Source organism: Rana temporaria, chromosome 1, assembly GCF_905171775.1.
Source record: "Rana temporaria chromosome 1, aRanTem1.1, whole genome shotgun sequence".
Lineage (NCBI taxonomy): Eukaryota > Metazoa > Chordata > Amphibia > Anura > Ranidae > Rana > Rana temporaria.
The window spans coordinates 124,989,662-125,002,837 of record NC_053489.1 but is presented as its reverse complement, the minus strand read 5'-3'; the positions used below and the strand labels follow the sequence as shown (position 1 = coordinate 125,002,837).

The 13,176-nt window shown below is 43.3% G+C and overlaps 1 protein-coding gene across 1 annotated transcript in view; it reads right to left on the bottom strand.

Moving 5' to 3' along the window:
- RHOBTB3 (Rho related BTB domain containing 3) overlaps positions 1-13,176 on the bottom strand; it is an 88,302-nt gene that overhangs the window by 58,464 nt on the left and 16,662 nt on the right. Inside the window, exon 4 of the mRNA XM_040342412.1 lies at positions 11,481-11,635. Coding sequence (XP_040198346.1) covers positions 11,481-11,635 — 155 coding nt within the window. The remainder of the gene's footprint in view (positions 1-11,480; positions 11,636-13,176) is intronic.

Sequence of the window (13,176 nt, the reverse complement as noted above, 5' to 3'; positions counted from 1 at the left end):
GCCTTGCATTACTGTGTGGAGTTACAGACAGAAGAACAGGAAGTGAGGATTTCTCAGAAGAAATAAGGACATTTAAAAGCAAAATGGAAGGATGAGGTAAGTGAAGGAGGACTGCACTAAGGTAAAGGAAGCTTTTTAGGAAAAAACAAATTGTACCTTTACAACCCCTTTAAGGCCATTCCAACAAACATAGGGCTAGATTCAGGTAGGGGGACGTAAGTTTGTGCGGGCGTAGCGTATGTTATTTACGCTACGCCGCCGCAATTTAGAGAGGCAAGTGCTGTATTCACAAAGCACTTGTAAATAGGCCGGCCTAAGCGCGCCCAATTCAAATGTGGAACAGGGGTGCGTGTTTTATGTTAATGACTGGTGACCTGACGTGATTGACGTTTTTAACGAACGGCGCATGCGCCGTCCGTGGACATATCCCAGTGTGCATTGCTCCAAAGTATGCCGCAAGGACGTATTGGTTTCGACGTGAACGTAAATTACGTCCAGCCCCAATTATGGACGACTTACGCAAACGACGTAAAAATTTCAAATTTTTACGCGGGAACGACGGCCATACTTAACATTGGCTATGCCTCATATAGCAAGAGCAACGTTACGCCGCAAAAAGCCTTATGCAAACGACATAAAAAAATCCGCCGGGCGCACGTACGTTTCTGAATCGGCGTATCCAGCTCATTTGCATATTCTACGCTGAAATCGACGGAAGCGCCACCTAGCGGCCAGTGTAAATATGCAACTAAGATACGACGGCGTAAGAGACTTACGCCAATCGGACCTTAGCCTAATTTTGGCGTATCTTGCTTTCTGAATACAGAAAGAAGATACGCCTGTGCAGTTTTGAATTTACGCGGCGTATCAATAGATACGCCGACGTAAATTCTTTCTGAATCTAGCCCATAATCTTTAGAAGTCATTTAGGTGTGTGAAGCATCTTTAGCCAACCATAAACATGAGATTTCAGGGTACTTTGTTTTGTCGCAGGGGTCTCAGCACAGAACTGCACGATATTAGTGCAAACACTGGTGAAGTGTTTACCTTCAACTATTTAGTGCAAGGTCCTGCCTTATAAATGTTTTGATGTCCTGCCTTATTGCATACAATTTAAAAGTGTTTAGGTATGACCTCATATTATATGTTTTTGGTAGAGCTAAAGGAATGTTGTACAAGAAAATTGTATAAAAATTGTATTGCCTCGTTTTTTCAGACGGGAAAACTGCTACGAGAGGTTTTCGTTGGGAATTCCGGCCGTGTGTATGCTCCATCTCAGTTTTTCCGACGGGAAAACTGCCAGACAAAAAAAATCAGAGCGGGAAATCCATTCATCTGTATGCTTTTCTGACGGGCAGAAAACCGCGCATGCTCAGAATCAAGTATGAGATAGGAGCGCGCTTCCCAATAAAACTAGCACTCGGAATGGAGATATTGCATCGTTTATTGCAGCGCATTATTTTCTTCTTTATAATGCTACAATAATGTTGTTTTCCTGCTGATATTCACACAGAGTTCTGACAAACTGATTTCTTTATTATTTCTCTTGATCTTATGAAGATTTTTATTTTATTTTAAAAGCTAGATCTCCATAATATTTTTTTTTTATTTAAATTTTTAAGCAAGATCTGCATTTTTGGTGATTATTTTAAAATACGCACTGAAAGATAAATATGAACCCACAAGCACAAACTGAAGGGCAGAAAACAAACTGAAAGCACAAAGACTGAAAAGCGCGAATCGTCTCTCACCAAACTTTTACTAAACACGCAGAAACACTAGATCAGCAAAATCAACCCAAAGGGTGGTGCCGTAAGATTTTAACTTCCCCTTTATAGTGCCGTCGTACGTGTTGTACGTCACTGCGCTTTGGACGGGCGGACTTTTGGTCTAAGCGTGTGTATGCAAGGCAGCCGGAGTGAAATTCTGACGGGAAAACCGTCGTATTTTTTTCCGACGGAAAAAATGCACGTGTATACTAGGCATATATAGCTGGATTCAGGTAGGCGGGCGAATCGTTGCGGAGGCGTAGCGTATCGTATTTACACTACACCGCCGTAAGTTAGCTAGGCAAGTACTGTATTCACAAGGTACTTGCCTGCTAAGTTACGGCGGCGTAGCGTGAATAGGCCGGCGTAAGCGCTCCAAATTCAAATGAGGATGTGGGGGGCGTGTTTTATGTAGATTAACTGTGACCCGACGTGATTGACGGTTTTTACGAATGGCGCATGCGCTATCCGTGTACATATCCCAGTGTGCATTGCGGCAAAGTACGCCGCAAGGACGTATTGGTTTCGACGTGGACGTAAATTACATCCAGCCCTATTCACGGCCGACTTACGCAAACAACGTAAAACTTTCAAATTTCGACGCGGGAACGACGGCCATACTTAACATTGGCTACGCCACCTAGGGGGCATGTTTATCTTTAGGCGGCCTATCTCTTACAGAAACGGTGTATCTTTACTGCGACGGGCGGACGTACGTTCGTGAATAAGCGTATCTAGTGATTTACATATTCTACGCCGAACACAATGGAAGCGCCTCCTAGCGGCCAGCCTAAATATTGCACCCTAAGATAGGACAGCGCAAGCTGTCGTATCTTAGATAGGTTTAAGTGTATCTCAGTTTGAGAATACACTTAAACTTAGGTCGGCGCAGATTCCGAGTTAGGTCGGCGTATCTACTGATACGCCGGCCTAACTCTTTATGAATCTAGCTAATAGTGTGTAGCCAGCCTAAATAGCAACTGGAACTGGTGGTGGTTAAAGCGGAGGTTCCGCCAATTTTTTTTTTTTTTTTAAAGCCAGCAGCTTTATTGGTATCGGTATTGGGACAACCCTATTAGTCGTAGAAGTTTGTATCATCCTAGGTCTGTAGAAGGGATAAGCATTAAAGTGGAGTTCTGCCGAAAAAAATAAAATTTAAAAGTCAGCAGCTACAAATAGTGCATCTGCTGACTTTTAAAAAATTGACACTTACCTGTCCAGTGCGCCTGCAATGTCAGCAGCCGAGGCTGAGCAATCGCTTGGTCCTCGGCTGCTTTCGCCGCCATCCTCGGTGAGGGAATCAGGCAGTGAAGCCTTGCGGCTTCACTGCCCAAATCCCTACTGTGCATGCGCGAGGATCGCGGCGCGCCATCCTCGCGCCGTCACTGGTCCCCTTTCTCTTCTGGGAACAGTGTTTCTCAGAAGACAGTGGGGGGGGGGGGGGGTGACGCGCAAGGCTGGATTCCCTGTGGGAGTCAGAACCGGGAAGTGGTGCAAATACCTGTCTCAGACAGGTATCTGCACCCCCTCCCCCTGAAAGGTGCCAAATGTGACACCGGAGGGATCCAAAAAGCGGAGGTTCACTTTTTGTGTGAACCTCCGCTTTAAGGACACACACGGAGCTGCTGAGATAATACTAGTTTCACGGCATTGGGTTGCTCCACACTTGAATGGACTTTTTCTTTATATACGTTTTTGCCACTAGTTTGATATACATATCATGCATTTGAATGGATTTATTCATTGTTTTATGTAATGATATGCACAAAGCACTTTAAGAATTATGCAAATTGTGTTTTATTATGTATGAATTTGCACATGGAGTACAGTACTACATTTATGATCTGATTATGAACACTTTTTAACAGGTCTCAAAGAGACAGCACACCTTTTCGGTTTATATTGTTGTACATATTCTGTATTTAGATAGAGTTGGTTGCAGCAGTCTCATTGCTGACTGTGACACGTAGTGCAAAATTATTATTTTTTCGTTTACAATGATTCTCAATTAAAACCATAACTGCATTAAACCGTTTTTTAAGATCTGCCGAGAATTCCTTTAATTACGTAAGCGGATATTATTATGACTTGTTCCTGAAAAGTGAAAACCAGATTTTCATTAGCTGCCATGGCCACCCAATCCAGGGCTCTTCATCTAAACGCCTGGGTTATCGATAAATAAAAATTGCTATTTGGAATATTTAAATTTTCATTTTTAAACCATTCAAATGTAAATGTCTGACCTTTCACAATCTGTTCTGCTTATAATTTCATTAAAGCTCTGTGAGCCTTATTGAATAACTAGGGCATGTTGAATTTTTATGCGGCACGACATAGCTAATTAGAGATATCTCCTAAGCAATTATATATAACCTATTAGCCACATACACATAGGACTATTTTATAAAGCAGAACAAACCTATATTAGCCAAACAGCAACCAGTCAGATTTCATCAGTTATTAAAGCGGTTCTCCACCCTAAAGTGGAGTCCCGCTGATCGGAACCCTCCCCCCCTCCGGTGTCACATTTGACACCTTTCAGGGGGGAGGCGGGTGCAGATACCTGTCTAAAGACAGGTATTTGCACCCACTTCCGGCCCGGCATTCACGGGCAAAAGACGGGCATTCCGTCATATCCCGTCGCCCCCCCCCCCCCCCGTTGTGTGCTGGGAACACTCGGCTCCCAGCACACAGCGGGAGCCAATCAGCGGGCGCGGCGCGACTCGCGCATGCGCCGTAGGGAACCGGGCAGTGAAGCCGCAGCGCTTCACTTCCTGGTTCCCTCAGCGTGGATGGCGGGGGGAGCAGCAGAGTGACGAGCGATCGCTAGTCATCTGCTGCGATCGGCGCTGGACTCCAGGACAGGTAAGTGTCCTAATATTAAAAGTCAGCAGCTGCAGTATTTGTAGCTGCTGGCTTTTAATATATTTTTCCCGTGGCTAATAAGCTTGAATGGGCCCATCAGCAATCAACTTTCATTGTTCTAAATCCTGACTGGTTGCTGTTGGCTAATACATGTTTTATTTGCGATTTATTAAAATATACATTATATATATATATATATATATATATATATATATATATATAATTTTTTTTTTATATATTTATTATATTTTATACACACACATACACACATGTATATGTGTGAAAATAATGATAAGGGCGCAATTAAAACATGTGTTAATATCCAATAATAAAGTGTATAAGTGTCAACAGTCCAAAAACAGAAAAATTGTATATAACATATAAATATATATAATAAATCAGGTCTTCTAAAGGCTCGTACACACGGTCGGACATCCAACAAAATTTCCCTTGGATTTTTGTCCTAATTGATTTGTCCGATCACACCCATAGCATACACACGCTCTGACAAATACGGAAAGGTTTTTTCACAGTAAGAGCTGTGAAAATGTGGAATAGACTCCCTCCAGAGGTGGTTCTGGCCAGCTCAGTAGATTGCTTTAAGAAAGGTCTGGATTCTTTCCTAAATGTACAGAATATAACTGAGTACTAAGATTTGTAGGTATAGTTGATCCAGGGTAAATCCGATTGCCTCTCGGGGGATCAGGAAGGAATTTTTTCCCCTGCTGTAGCAAATTGGATCATGCTCCGCTGGGGTTTTTTGCCTTCCTCTGGATCAACTGTGGGTATGGAGTTGGGTGTATGGGATTGTATTGTGTTTTTTTATTTTGTTTTTTGTGGTTGAACTGGATGGACTTGTGTCTTTTTTCAACCTGACTAACTATGTAACTATGTAACTTTTTCGGCAACCAACACGAACGTAGTGACATTTTTAACGTACTGCCGAGCGTTTAAAAGAGGAAGTTAAATTCTCCGACGTCACCCATTGCGTTCCTTCAGCTACTCTGTAGTTAGTTGACGTTTCGTGTGAGTGCTTTTCTAGATTTCTAAACTTGCCGCGTCACAAATGTGCTTTTTCAAATACGAACGCTAGTTTTACTAGACAGAAGGCTTCCGGCTGCTCTTTACTTCTGAGCATGCGCATTTGTACTTTGTCCAAAAGTCCGATTGTTTGCTGTACACACGGTCGGACTTTGCACCATCGGACTTTTGTTGACGTAAAGTTGGTCCGTTTGCAGACCCAACTTTCTGTCCGATGAAAGCCCAAAAAGTTGGTCCGATGGAACGTACACACGGTCGGACAAATGCGAAAATTGCGGATTTTGAAGTTGGTTGGCCAAAAGTCCGACTGTGTGTATGGGGCTTTATAAAAACGTTAACACTGTGCTTCCTAAAGCGCAGAGTTCTTCAATTTATATATTTTCAAAAGTGCTTCACCCGAAGTGACACATAATTGTGTTCACCGGATATCTTTGGCCACAAAGTGACCACCAGGCATGTAAAATGATAGGGATCAGGGGGGCAGATACACTAAGCTCTGCATTACATTTTTGTTGTTCTATGCTAAGAGGGAGATAATGCTGCATTGGAAGTCGGTTGAACCCCCTTAACTCCTGGAAAAGGGGCGGTGGATTCAATGTTGCCTCTTTACAAACTCACATACGAAAGTAGGCAGTGCCCTGCTAAGTTCGACAAGGTTTGGTCAGCTTGGATCGGCGCACAGGGAGGAGGGGGACCAAGTGATGGATTCCCCCCCTGCTCGGCCTGGGGGTCAGTTGCCCCCCCCCCCCCTCCGCACTGCACACTGTTCAATCCTGCCAAATGTGGATTAAATTTTAATAGCACAAACCTGTTCCGTATCTGATGGTTTCTCATGGGGAAAGCGATTGTATACCCTGCTGGGAATATACCTGGAATTTACCGGTTGAGGAATGTTATGGTGAAGGCGTCATGGACTTGTAAAATGTAAAATGACTGCTGACTATATTGTAATGCGGATTTGTTAATAAAAAAAATTATGTTAAAAATCAAATGATAGGGATCCTTCCTCCGTTGGCTATACTCTTTCAAGCCTCACACAGATAGTGTTTCCAATAATTAGCCCGGGCTTCACTCCAATCATTAATGGTATGAGATAATATGCTCTTCAATCAATATCAAGTATGTATCTACAGCTTACTTCCACTCAATCCTTCCACTCAATCTGCAATGTTTGGCTCCACCATGAATGAACCACAGAGAGGCATAGATAGTGTAATACTGTCTTTAATTTCTTAAAAGCAATTACAAATCATGTGCGTAGTACAGCAGGTTATAGCGCAGCTTTGAGAGGAGGCAGGGGCCGGTCCGTCATTGGTGTGTGATACGTGCGTCTCAGCTGTCTCAATGGAGGCAGAGAGCTCTCGTAACACACACCATTGACGGATCGGCCCCTGCCTCCTCTCAAAGCTGCGCTATAACCTGCTATAATACGCACATGATTTGTAAGTGCTTTTAAGAAATTAAAGTGGATGTAAACCCACTCTCATCCTTTCTAAACTACTGCCATAGTGCTGATCTATAAGAATATAGAAGCCTCCTGCATGTATCCTCACCTGTCAAATGTCTCCCCTCTGTCTGTTATAAGAACTGAAAAACTGCAGATTCTGTGGGTGGGTCTGTTGTCTGGAGCTCTGTGGGTGGAGTCGTGATGTCAGTAGACTCCCCGCCCTCCTCTACACTCCCCTTACACTGAATTCTGCTATGATCACTAACATCCAGTCAAAATCCAGAAAAGTAACCACATGACTTCAGAAAAAGAGTGGGGGTGGGAATTAAAAAATAATGCCTGTCTCCAAGCTAGTGCATGAGATGTGTAAATAACCTGTCACTCACAGCAAGGAGGGCAGAACGGACCAAGGTTTTTCTCTGTTAGTCCGTTTTATCTCACTGAACAATAAAAGAGGATTTCTCAGAGCTGGATTAACTCCGCGTGGCAAGACTGGGCACAGATGATAGGAAATCTTTTACTCTACATTGTGACAGCAAAAAAAAAAAAAATTGGGTTTACATCCACTCTAAAGACAGTATTACACTATCTATGACTCTCTGTGGCTCATTCATGGTGGAGTCAAACTTTGCAGATTGAGTAGAAGTTAAGCTGTGGATACATACTCAGGAGTTTATATTGATTGAAGAGCATATTATCTCATACCATTATTGATTGGAGTGAAGCCCGAGTTAACTCTTGGAAACAGCATCTGTGTGAGGCTTGAAAGAGTATAGCCAACAACGGAGGAAGGATCCCTATCATTTTACATGCCTGGTGGTCATTTTGTGGCCAAAGATATCTGGTGAGCACAACTATATGTCACTTTGGGTGAAGCACTTTTGAAAAAAATTGAAGCACTCTTTAGCACAATGTTGGAGTTTTTATAAGAAGACCTGAATTATATATATATATATATATATATATATATATTTTTTTTTATAGGATATATAAATATACACACACACACACACACATGCATATAACTGGTCGTCTCTGAAATGTTGCTAACCATTTTTTTTAAACTTATTTTTAAATTCAGGAGTTGTAGCAAGAGCTGCATGGGCTTAAAGTGGAACTTCACTCGCCCAATCAATACTGACTATTTTTTTTCCTTATAGGGAATATAAAGGAATATGGACTCTGGGAAGTAAATGCTACATGAATCATCTAGCCTTATGCTGGCCATACACTATACGAAAATTCGGCCGACATTCGGTCGTTAAGAAAGATTTTTCGTTTTTCGAACAGTTAATGGGCACAAAATCGATAATTGTTTGGACGTTTTTGAGCCAAAAAAAGTTTGGAAATTTTCTGCCGAACGAACGATAAATCGGAAGGTTAATGTGTTTCCGTCCGAACTTTCTGCACTAGGTATATGTAAAAAAAAGAACCATTTGTTTTTTTTTTATGTCCACTGAGTGATTTATCGGTCATTACATGATGGCACTATCGTTTGCGCTCACGAACGAACTTTCGTTTTTCGAAAGTTCGTTTGGACGATTTTTCGTGGAGTGTATGGCCAGCCGTACGCAAGATTGCCATGGCTAGAAATGCTAGGGGGGCGTTTTCAAAGTGACTTCTCAGCAAAATAAAGCATGGTGACATGGATGGATGGGGGAGTTTGCTTGTAGATTAAAAACTTATTAAATAGTGTTTTTGACTTCTGGTGCTCAGACTCAGCGTAGTTCTGCTTTAAAGCACATTGCCTATTTGCTATGGTTTGTTAAGCCTGGCCACCAGCCAAACAGTGGAGGAAAGCACTAGACAATCTTACAGCATCACAGGAAACCGCCATAAAGTGGTATAGTCATCAAATGGTGTTTGTCTCGTCAGATAGCACAGCTGAACAGGTTTTGATTTGAATTCATATAAATTTATGTGCCAAAGAGTCTTAGAAGGACCCTCTGTTTTCTCTGTTTACCATTAGGTTCTCTGACATTTTTGCAGAAGCAAACAGATGAGAGAGTTCAGGAGTAATTACTCGATCAACAATAGCTGTTAATCATTTCTAATGAGCACAATGAACATGAAACTATGTTCTGGTAGGTAATGAAGTTGCCTAAAGACTTATTTAGAATCATATTCATTAGCATTTAATCAAAGTCACCTAGAGAGGTCCAGTAACATAAACACAGGAAAACAAAGACGTTAAGGTCATTTATTTTTTGGCTTCTACTTTTCTTTTTCTTCTTCCGACTGCACTGCAGGGGGATCAGTTCTAGTATCTGCACCCCCTTCCCCCTGCTTTCTGGGACTCCTGTGTACCCCTTCCCCCCACAATGCTGCCATTTTCCCTCCTCTACTGCTGGCAGGTGCTGAGGGCACACAGGCAGGGTATCTCAGGATGGTGAACTGGGGGGGGGGGGGGCACACCTTCCTGAATGAACACATGACCCTACCGTATCTGTACTTGCCTTCATGCTGCTATACACTTGAATGGGTCGTGTTCAATGGAGGGGTATAATTTCTGCCATGGCTGCAAAGCATAGCATTGAGGGTGTTGCATTTTAGCAGAAATATCTTTTGATATTTTTGGAGGAGGGGGGACCTGTCAGGTGGGCTGTACAAGACCCCACGATTTCTATCAGCAGCCCTGCATTTTTTAGCCTTTATGGCTATCAAGGAATATATTCTGAAAAAAGTTACTGTGCCTGGAGTTCAACTTAAAGCATTAGTGCAGTAATAGGCGACCAGAAGACATGAAGTCATTTTCGTGACATAAGGTCTGCAATAATATTGATATCCTTCCACAGAAAAGACAAACCCCCTCCTTCATAAAATGGGTCCTCAGAAGAGCCTTGCAAACATAGTCTACCAGTTTCAGGCTCCAGCACTGAAAACAAATGTATTTGTTTTATAGCATTATAGAGAGCACAGATTAAGTACAAAATGTAGTAAATGGTAGCAACAAAAGCACAGCATCTTCCTAGACCCACATTCAGTATATAGGTGATTTTGAGGCATTTCTTTGTGCGTTTTTAGGTGTGAGGTGCTGTTTAGGAGCTTTCTTGGTCAGAATTGCGTTTTTCTGGCCCAAAAGACCTTAATTATGGGAGTGTCTGAAAAACTATGTCAACCCGCATTTTTGCATGTTTTTTTGTGCGCTCCTATTTAACTGCCTCTGCTTTAAAAGCAGTATCGACCTGTCTATACGGAGGGGGCAGGGGCGCCACCCCTCTAATCCATTCCCCGGTCCCTAATCTACATGCAGGGCACCAGACGCATGAATTCCAATTTTTTTATTTTTGAAGCACATGATTAGAGCCTGAGGCTCTATTCGCTATTGTCTTCCTGATTCTCCTCCCGGCCAATCAGGAAGTGGGTCTTCGATTGGCCGAAAGTAGAAGCAATCCTATTGGCTGCCAAGGAGGAGGAGGGAGGAGACGCATGGCTGAAGCCACAATGGTTAAGAGGAGGAGGAGACACAGGGGAAGCTGCCGCCCGGAGGAAGCACTGCCCATGACCTAGAAGGGGTGAGTGTGGGGCTGGTGGCTGTGGGTGCATTGTCTGCCTCCAACCCCCCCCCCTACCCCCCAAAAAAAAATATACCACCAGCTGCCACTGTTTAAAAGTAGCCCACAAACCTTCTGGAGCATTAGGCATTGTGCTACAGGTGCCTAAATGCTCAAATATGAGCAGGGGTGATTTAAAAGCATGGGAATTGGCTTGTAGAGTGTCTGAGTTTTAACACTCAGGTGTGAATGGGTGCTAACTGACCTGACTACATTAAGATAGATTTAGGTTACTTGTAATGGGTTACCACAGTTTATATGTTATTGCTCCCTTTTACCTAGACTTTAAAAAAAATGGAACTTCCTTTTTTTGGAATCCTCCCCCCCTCCAGTGTCACATTTGGCACCTGTCTAATGCAGGTATTTGCTCCCAGTTCCGGGCATAGGTCGCCACAGTATCCGTGGTAATCTACGCCATGTCCAGCCCCTCCTCCATCCTCCCCGCTGTCTTCTGGGAGACACACATGTCCCAGAAGACAGCAGGGACCAGTGGAATAGCGCAGCGTGACTCACATGCGCAGTAGTGAACCAGGAAGTAAAGATGCAAAGCTTCACTTCCTGGTTTCCTTACCGAAGATGGCGGCGGCAGCACCCGAGAGCAGAGGGAAAGATCGTCTTTGGTTGCTGACATTGCGGGCACCCAGTATTTGTAGCTGCTGACTTTTAATTATTATTTTTTTTGCAGAACTCCGCTTTAATGCTTATTCCTTCTACAGACCTTGGATGATACAAGCTTGTAGGACTAATGTTAAAAGCAGCAAATGCAAACTCTCAGCAAGATATAAATGACATAAATGTACTTACCACTCCACCAAAGTATTTCACTACATAGAAGTAATTCAGAGCCAGCAGTTCTAGATAGGTTGCCCCTATGTCCTTGGCAAGCTGAAGCCCTTCATTAGTAGTGACAGAAACCTCTCTGTCTGAGGAGCACATAGGACAAGTACACAATGGACCATCTAAAAAAAAAAAAAAATGGCATTTACTGACTCAATAACTATATACAAACATTGGTCACCCTGCATGAGATCATTGCTACATATAAGTACAGTAGACTGCTCACGGCTCCTTTATATGTGTGGGGAACTGGGGATATCTAAATCTTGCCATAATCAATACGATTTTGACTGGACAATAAAATAAATCGGATAATACAGTGTAATTGGTTTGGTTCTTATATCAGCTTCCAATAGTGATGATATGCCCTCTGAAGAGCGAGTCCAAAGCCCCCAAGGTAGGGTGACCAGACATCCCCGGTTTCAGGGGACAGTCCCCTGATTGAGGACACTGTCCCCGGACCAAGTCTGTCCCCGGTTTTGTCCCCAGATTGGATTTGAACAGGGGCTGGGGCAATTTCAAAGACAGTCAATGCAAAAAAAAAAAATCAGAATTACTCCCCCCCGCTCCGCCGCTAGCTTAGGGAGGTGTATTTTTTCCATTATCTGTGCCCCCTTCTATTGACCATGTGCTGATCGGAGCGGAGGGAATTTTTTCTTCAGTTTCGGGTGCATGCCCATTCAGCTCCGCTCGCATTTGTTTTTCTTCCTTGGCTAAAGTTCCGGCCAACCGCCTGCCTCCTTGGCTTTCCTTTGTGATCTTCTTCCGCTCCCCTCCCAGTAGTAGCCGGGTTCTCCGTAAGACTTGACAGGCTGTGAGATGGTGCAGCAGTGGCGACGGGGATTGAGTCGCTTATTGCCGCCATTACTAGTAAAAAAAAAATATGTCCCCGGTTTTCATTTTAAAAATCTGGTCACCTTACCCCAAGGTGTTCCTAGGAAGTATTCATACGGTGTCTTGTCAAATAGATGATAACCTTCACCGCACCACGTGAGGCGGCTCCCCTCAAAAAACACTCTCACCAGAATGGTATAATAAAACTATGATAGATCTTTAACGTGTAGAAAGCCCACATCCTTAATCAGCATTCATACGATAGATCTGATTACTTAAAGCAGGATGTCCATTTGTTGACTCGTTTAACACACAAAAGGAAAAAAGGAGGGAATCCTCATAGCGTAAAACAGTTTTTAGTTTTATTCCCAACAAACAGTTCCCCCTTTTAGGAAATATGCTTACATCAAGTTCAAATAAAAATAGCGTCTCATGATAATATGATAATGTACAGCCTGTAAAGATACTCGCTCACCGTCTGAAGGAGCGTTTCGGTCTAGGCATGATTAGACGGCTTGATTGAAACTAGGGTTGTCCCGATACCGATACCAGTATCGGTATCGGGACCGATACTGAGCATTTGCGGGAGTACTTGTACTCCCGCAAATGCCCCCAATGCCAGATCCAATGCTAAACCCCCCCCCCCCACTGCCATCACCTCCGCCTATTTAATCAGCGTGCGGGGAACATTACAGCTTTCATTTGAATAGTTGTCTGTTTCACCGCCGCGCCGCGTATAGATACTCCCCCTTGCTCGGGATTGGACGGGTGATCTGTCTATCAAAGTGCAGATCACCCATCCAATCCCGAGCAAGGGGGGAGTGTCTAT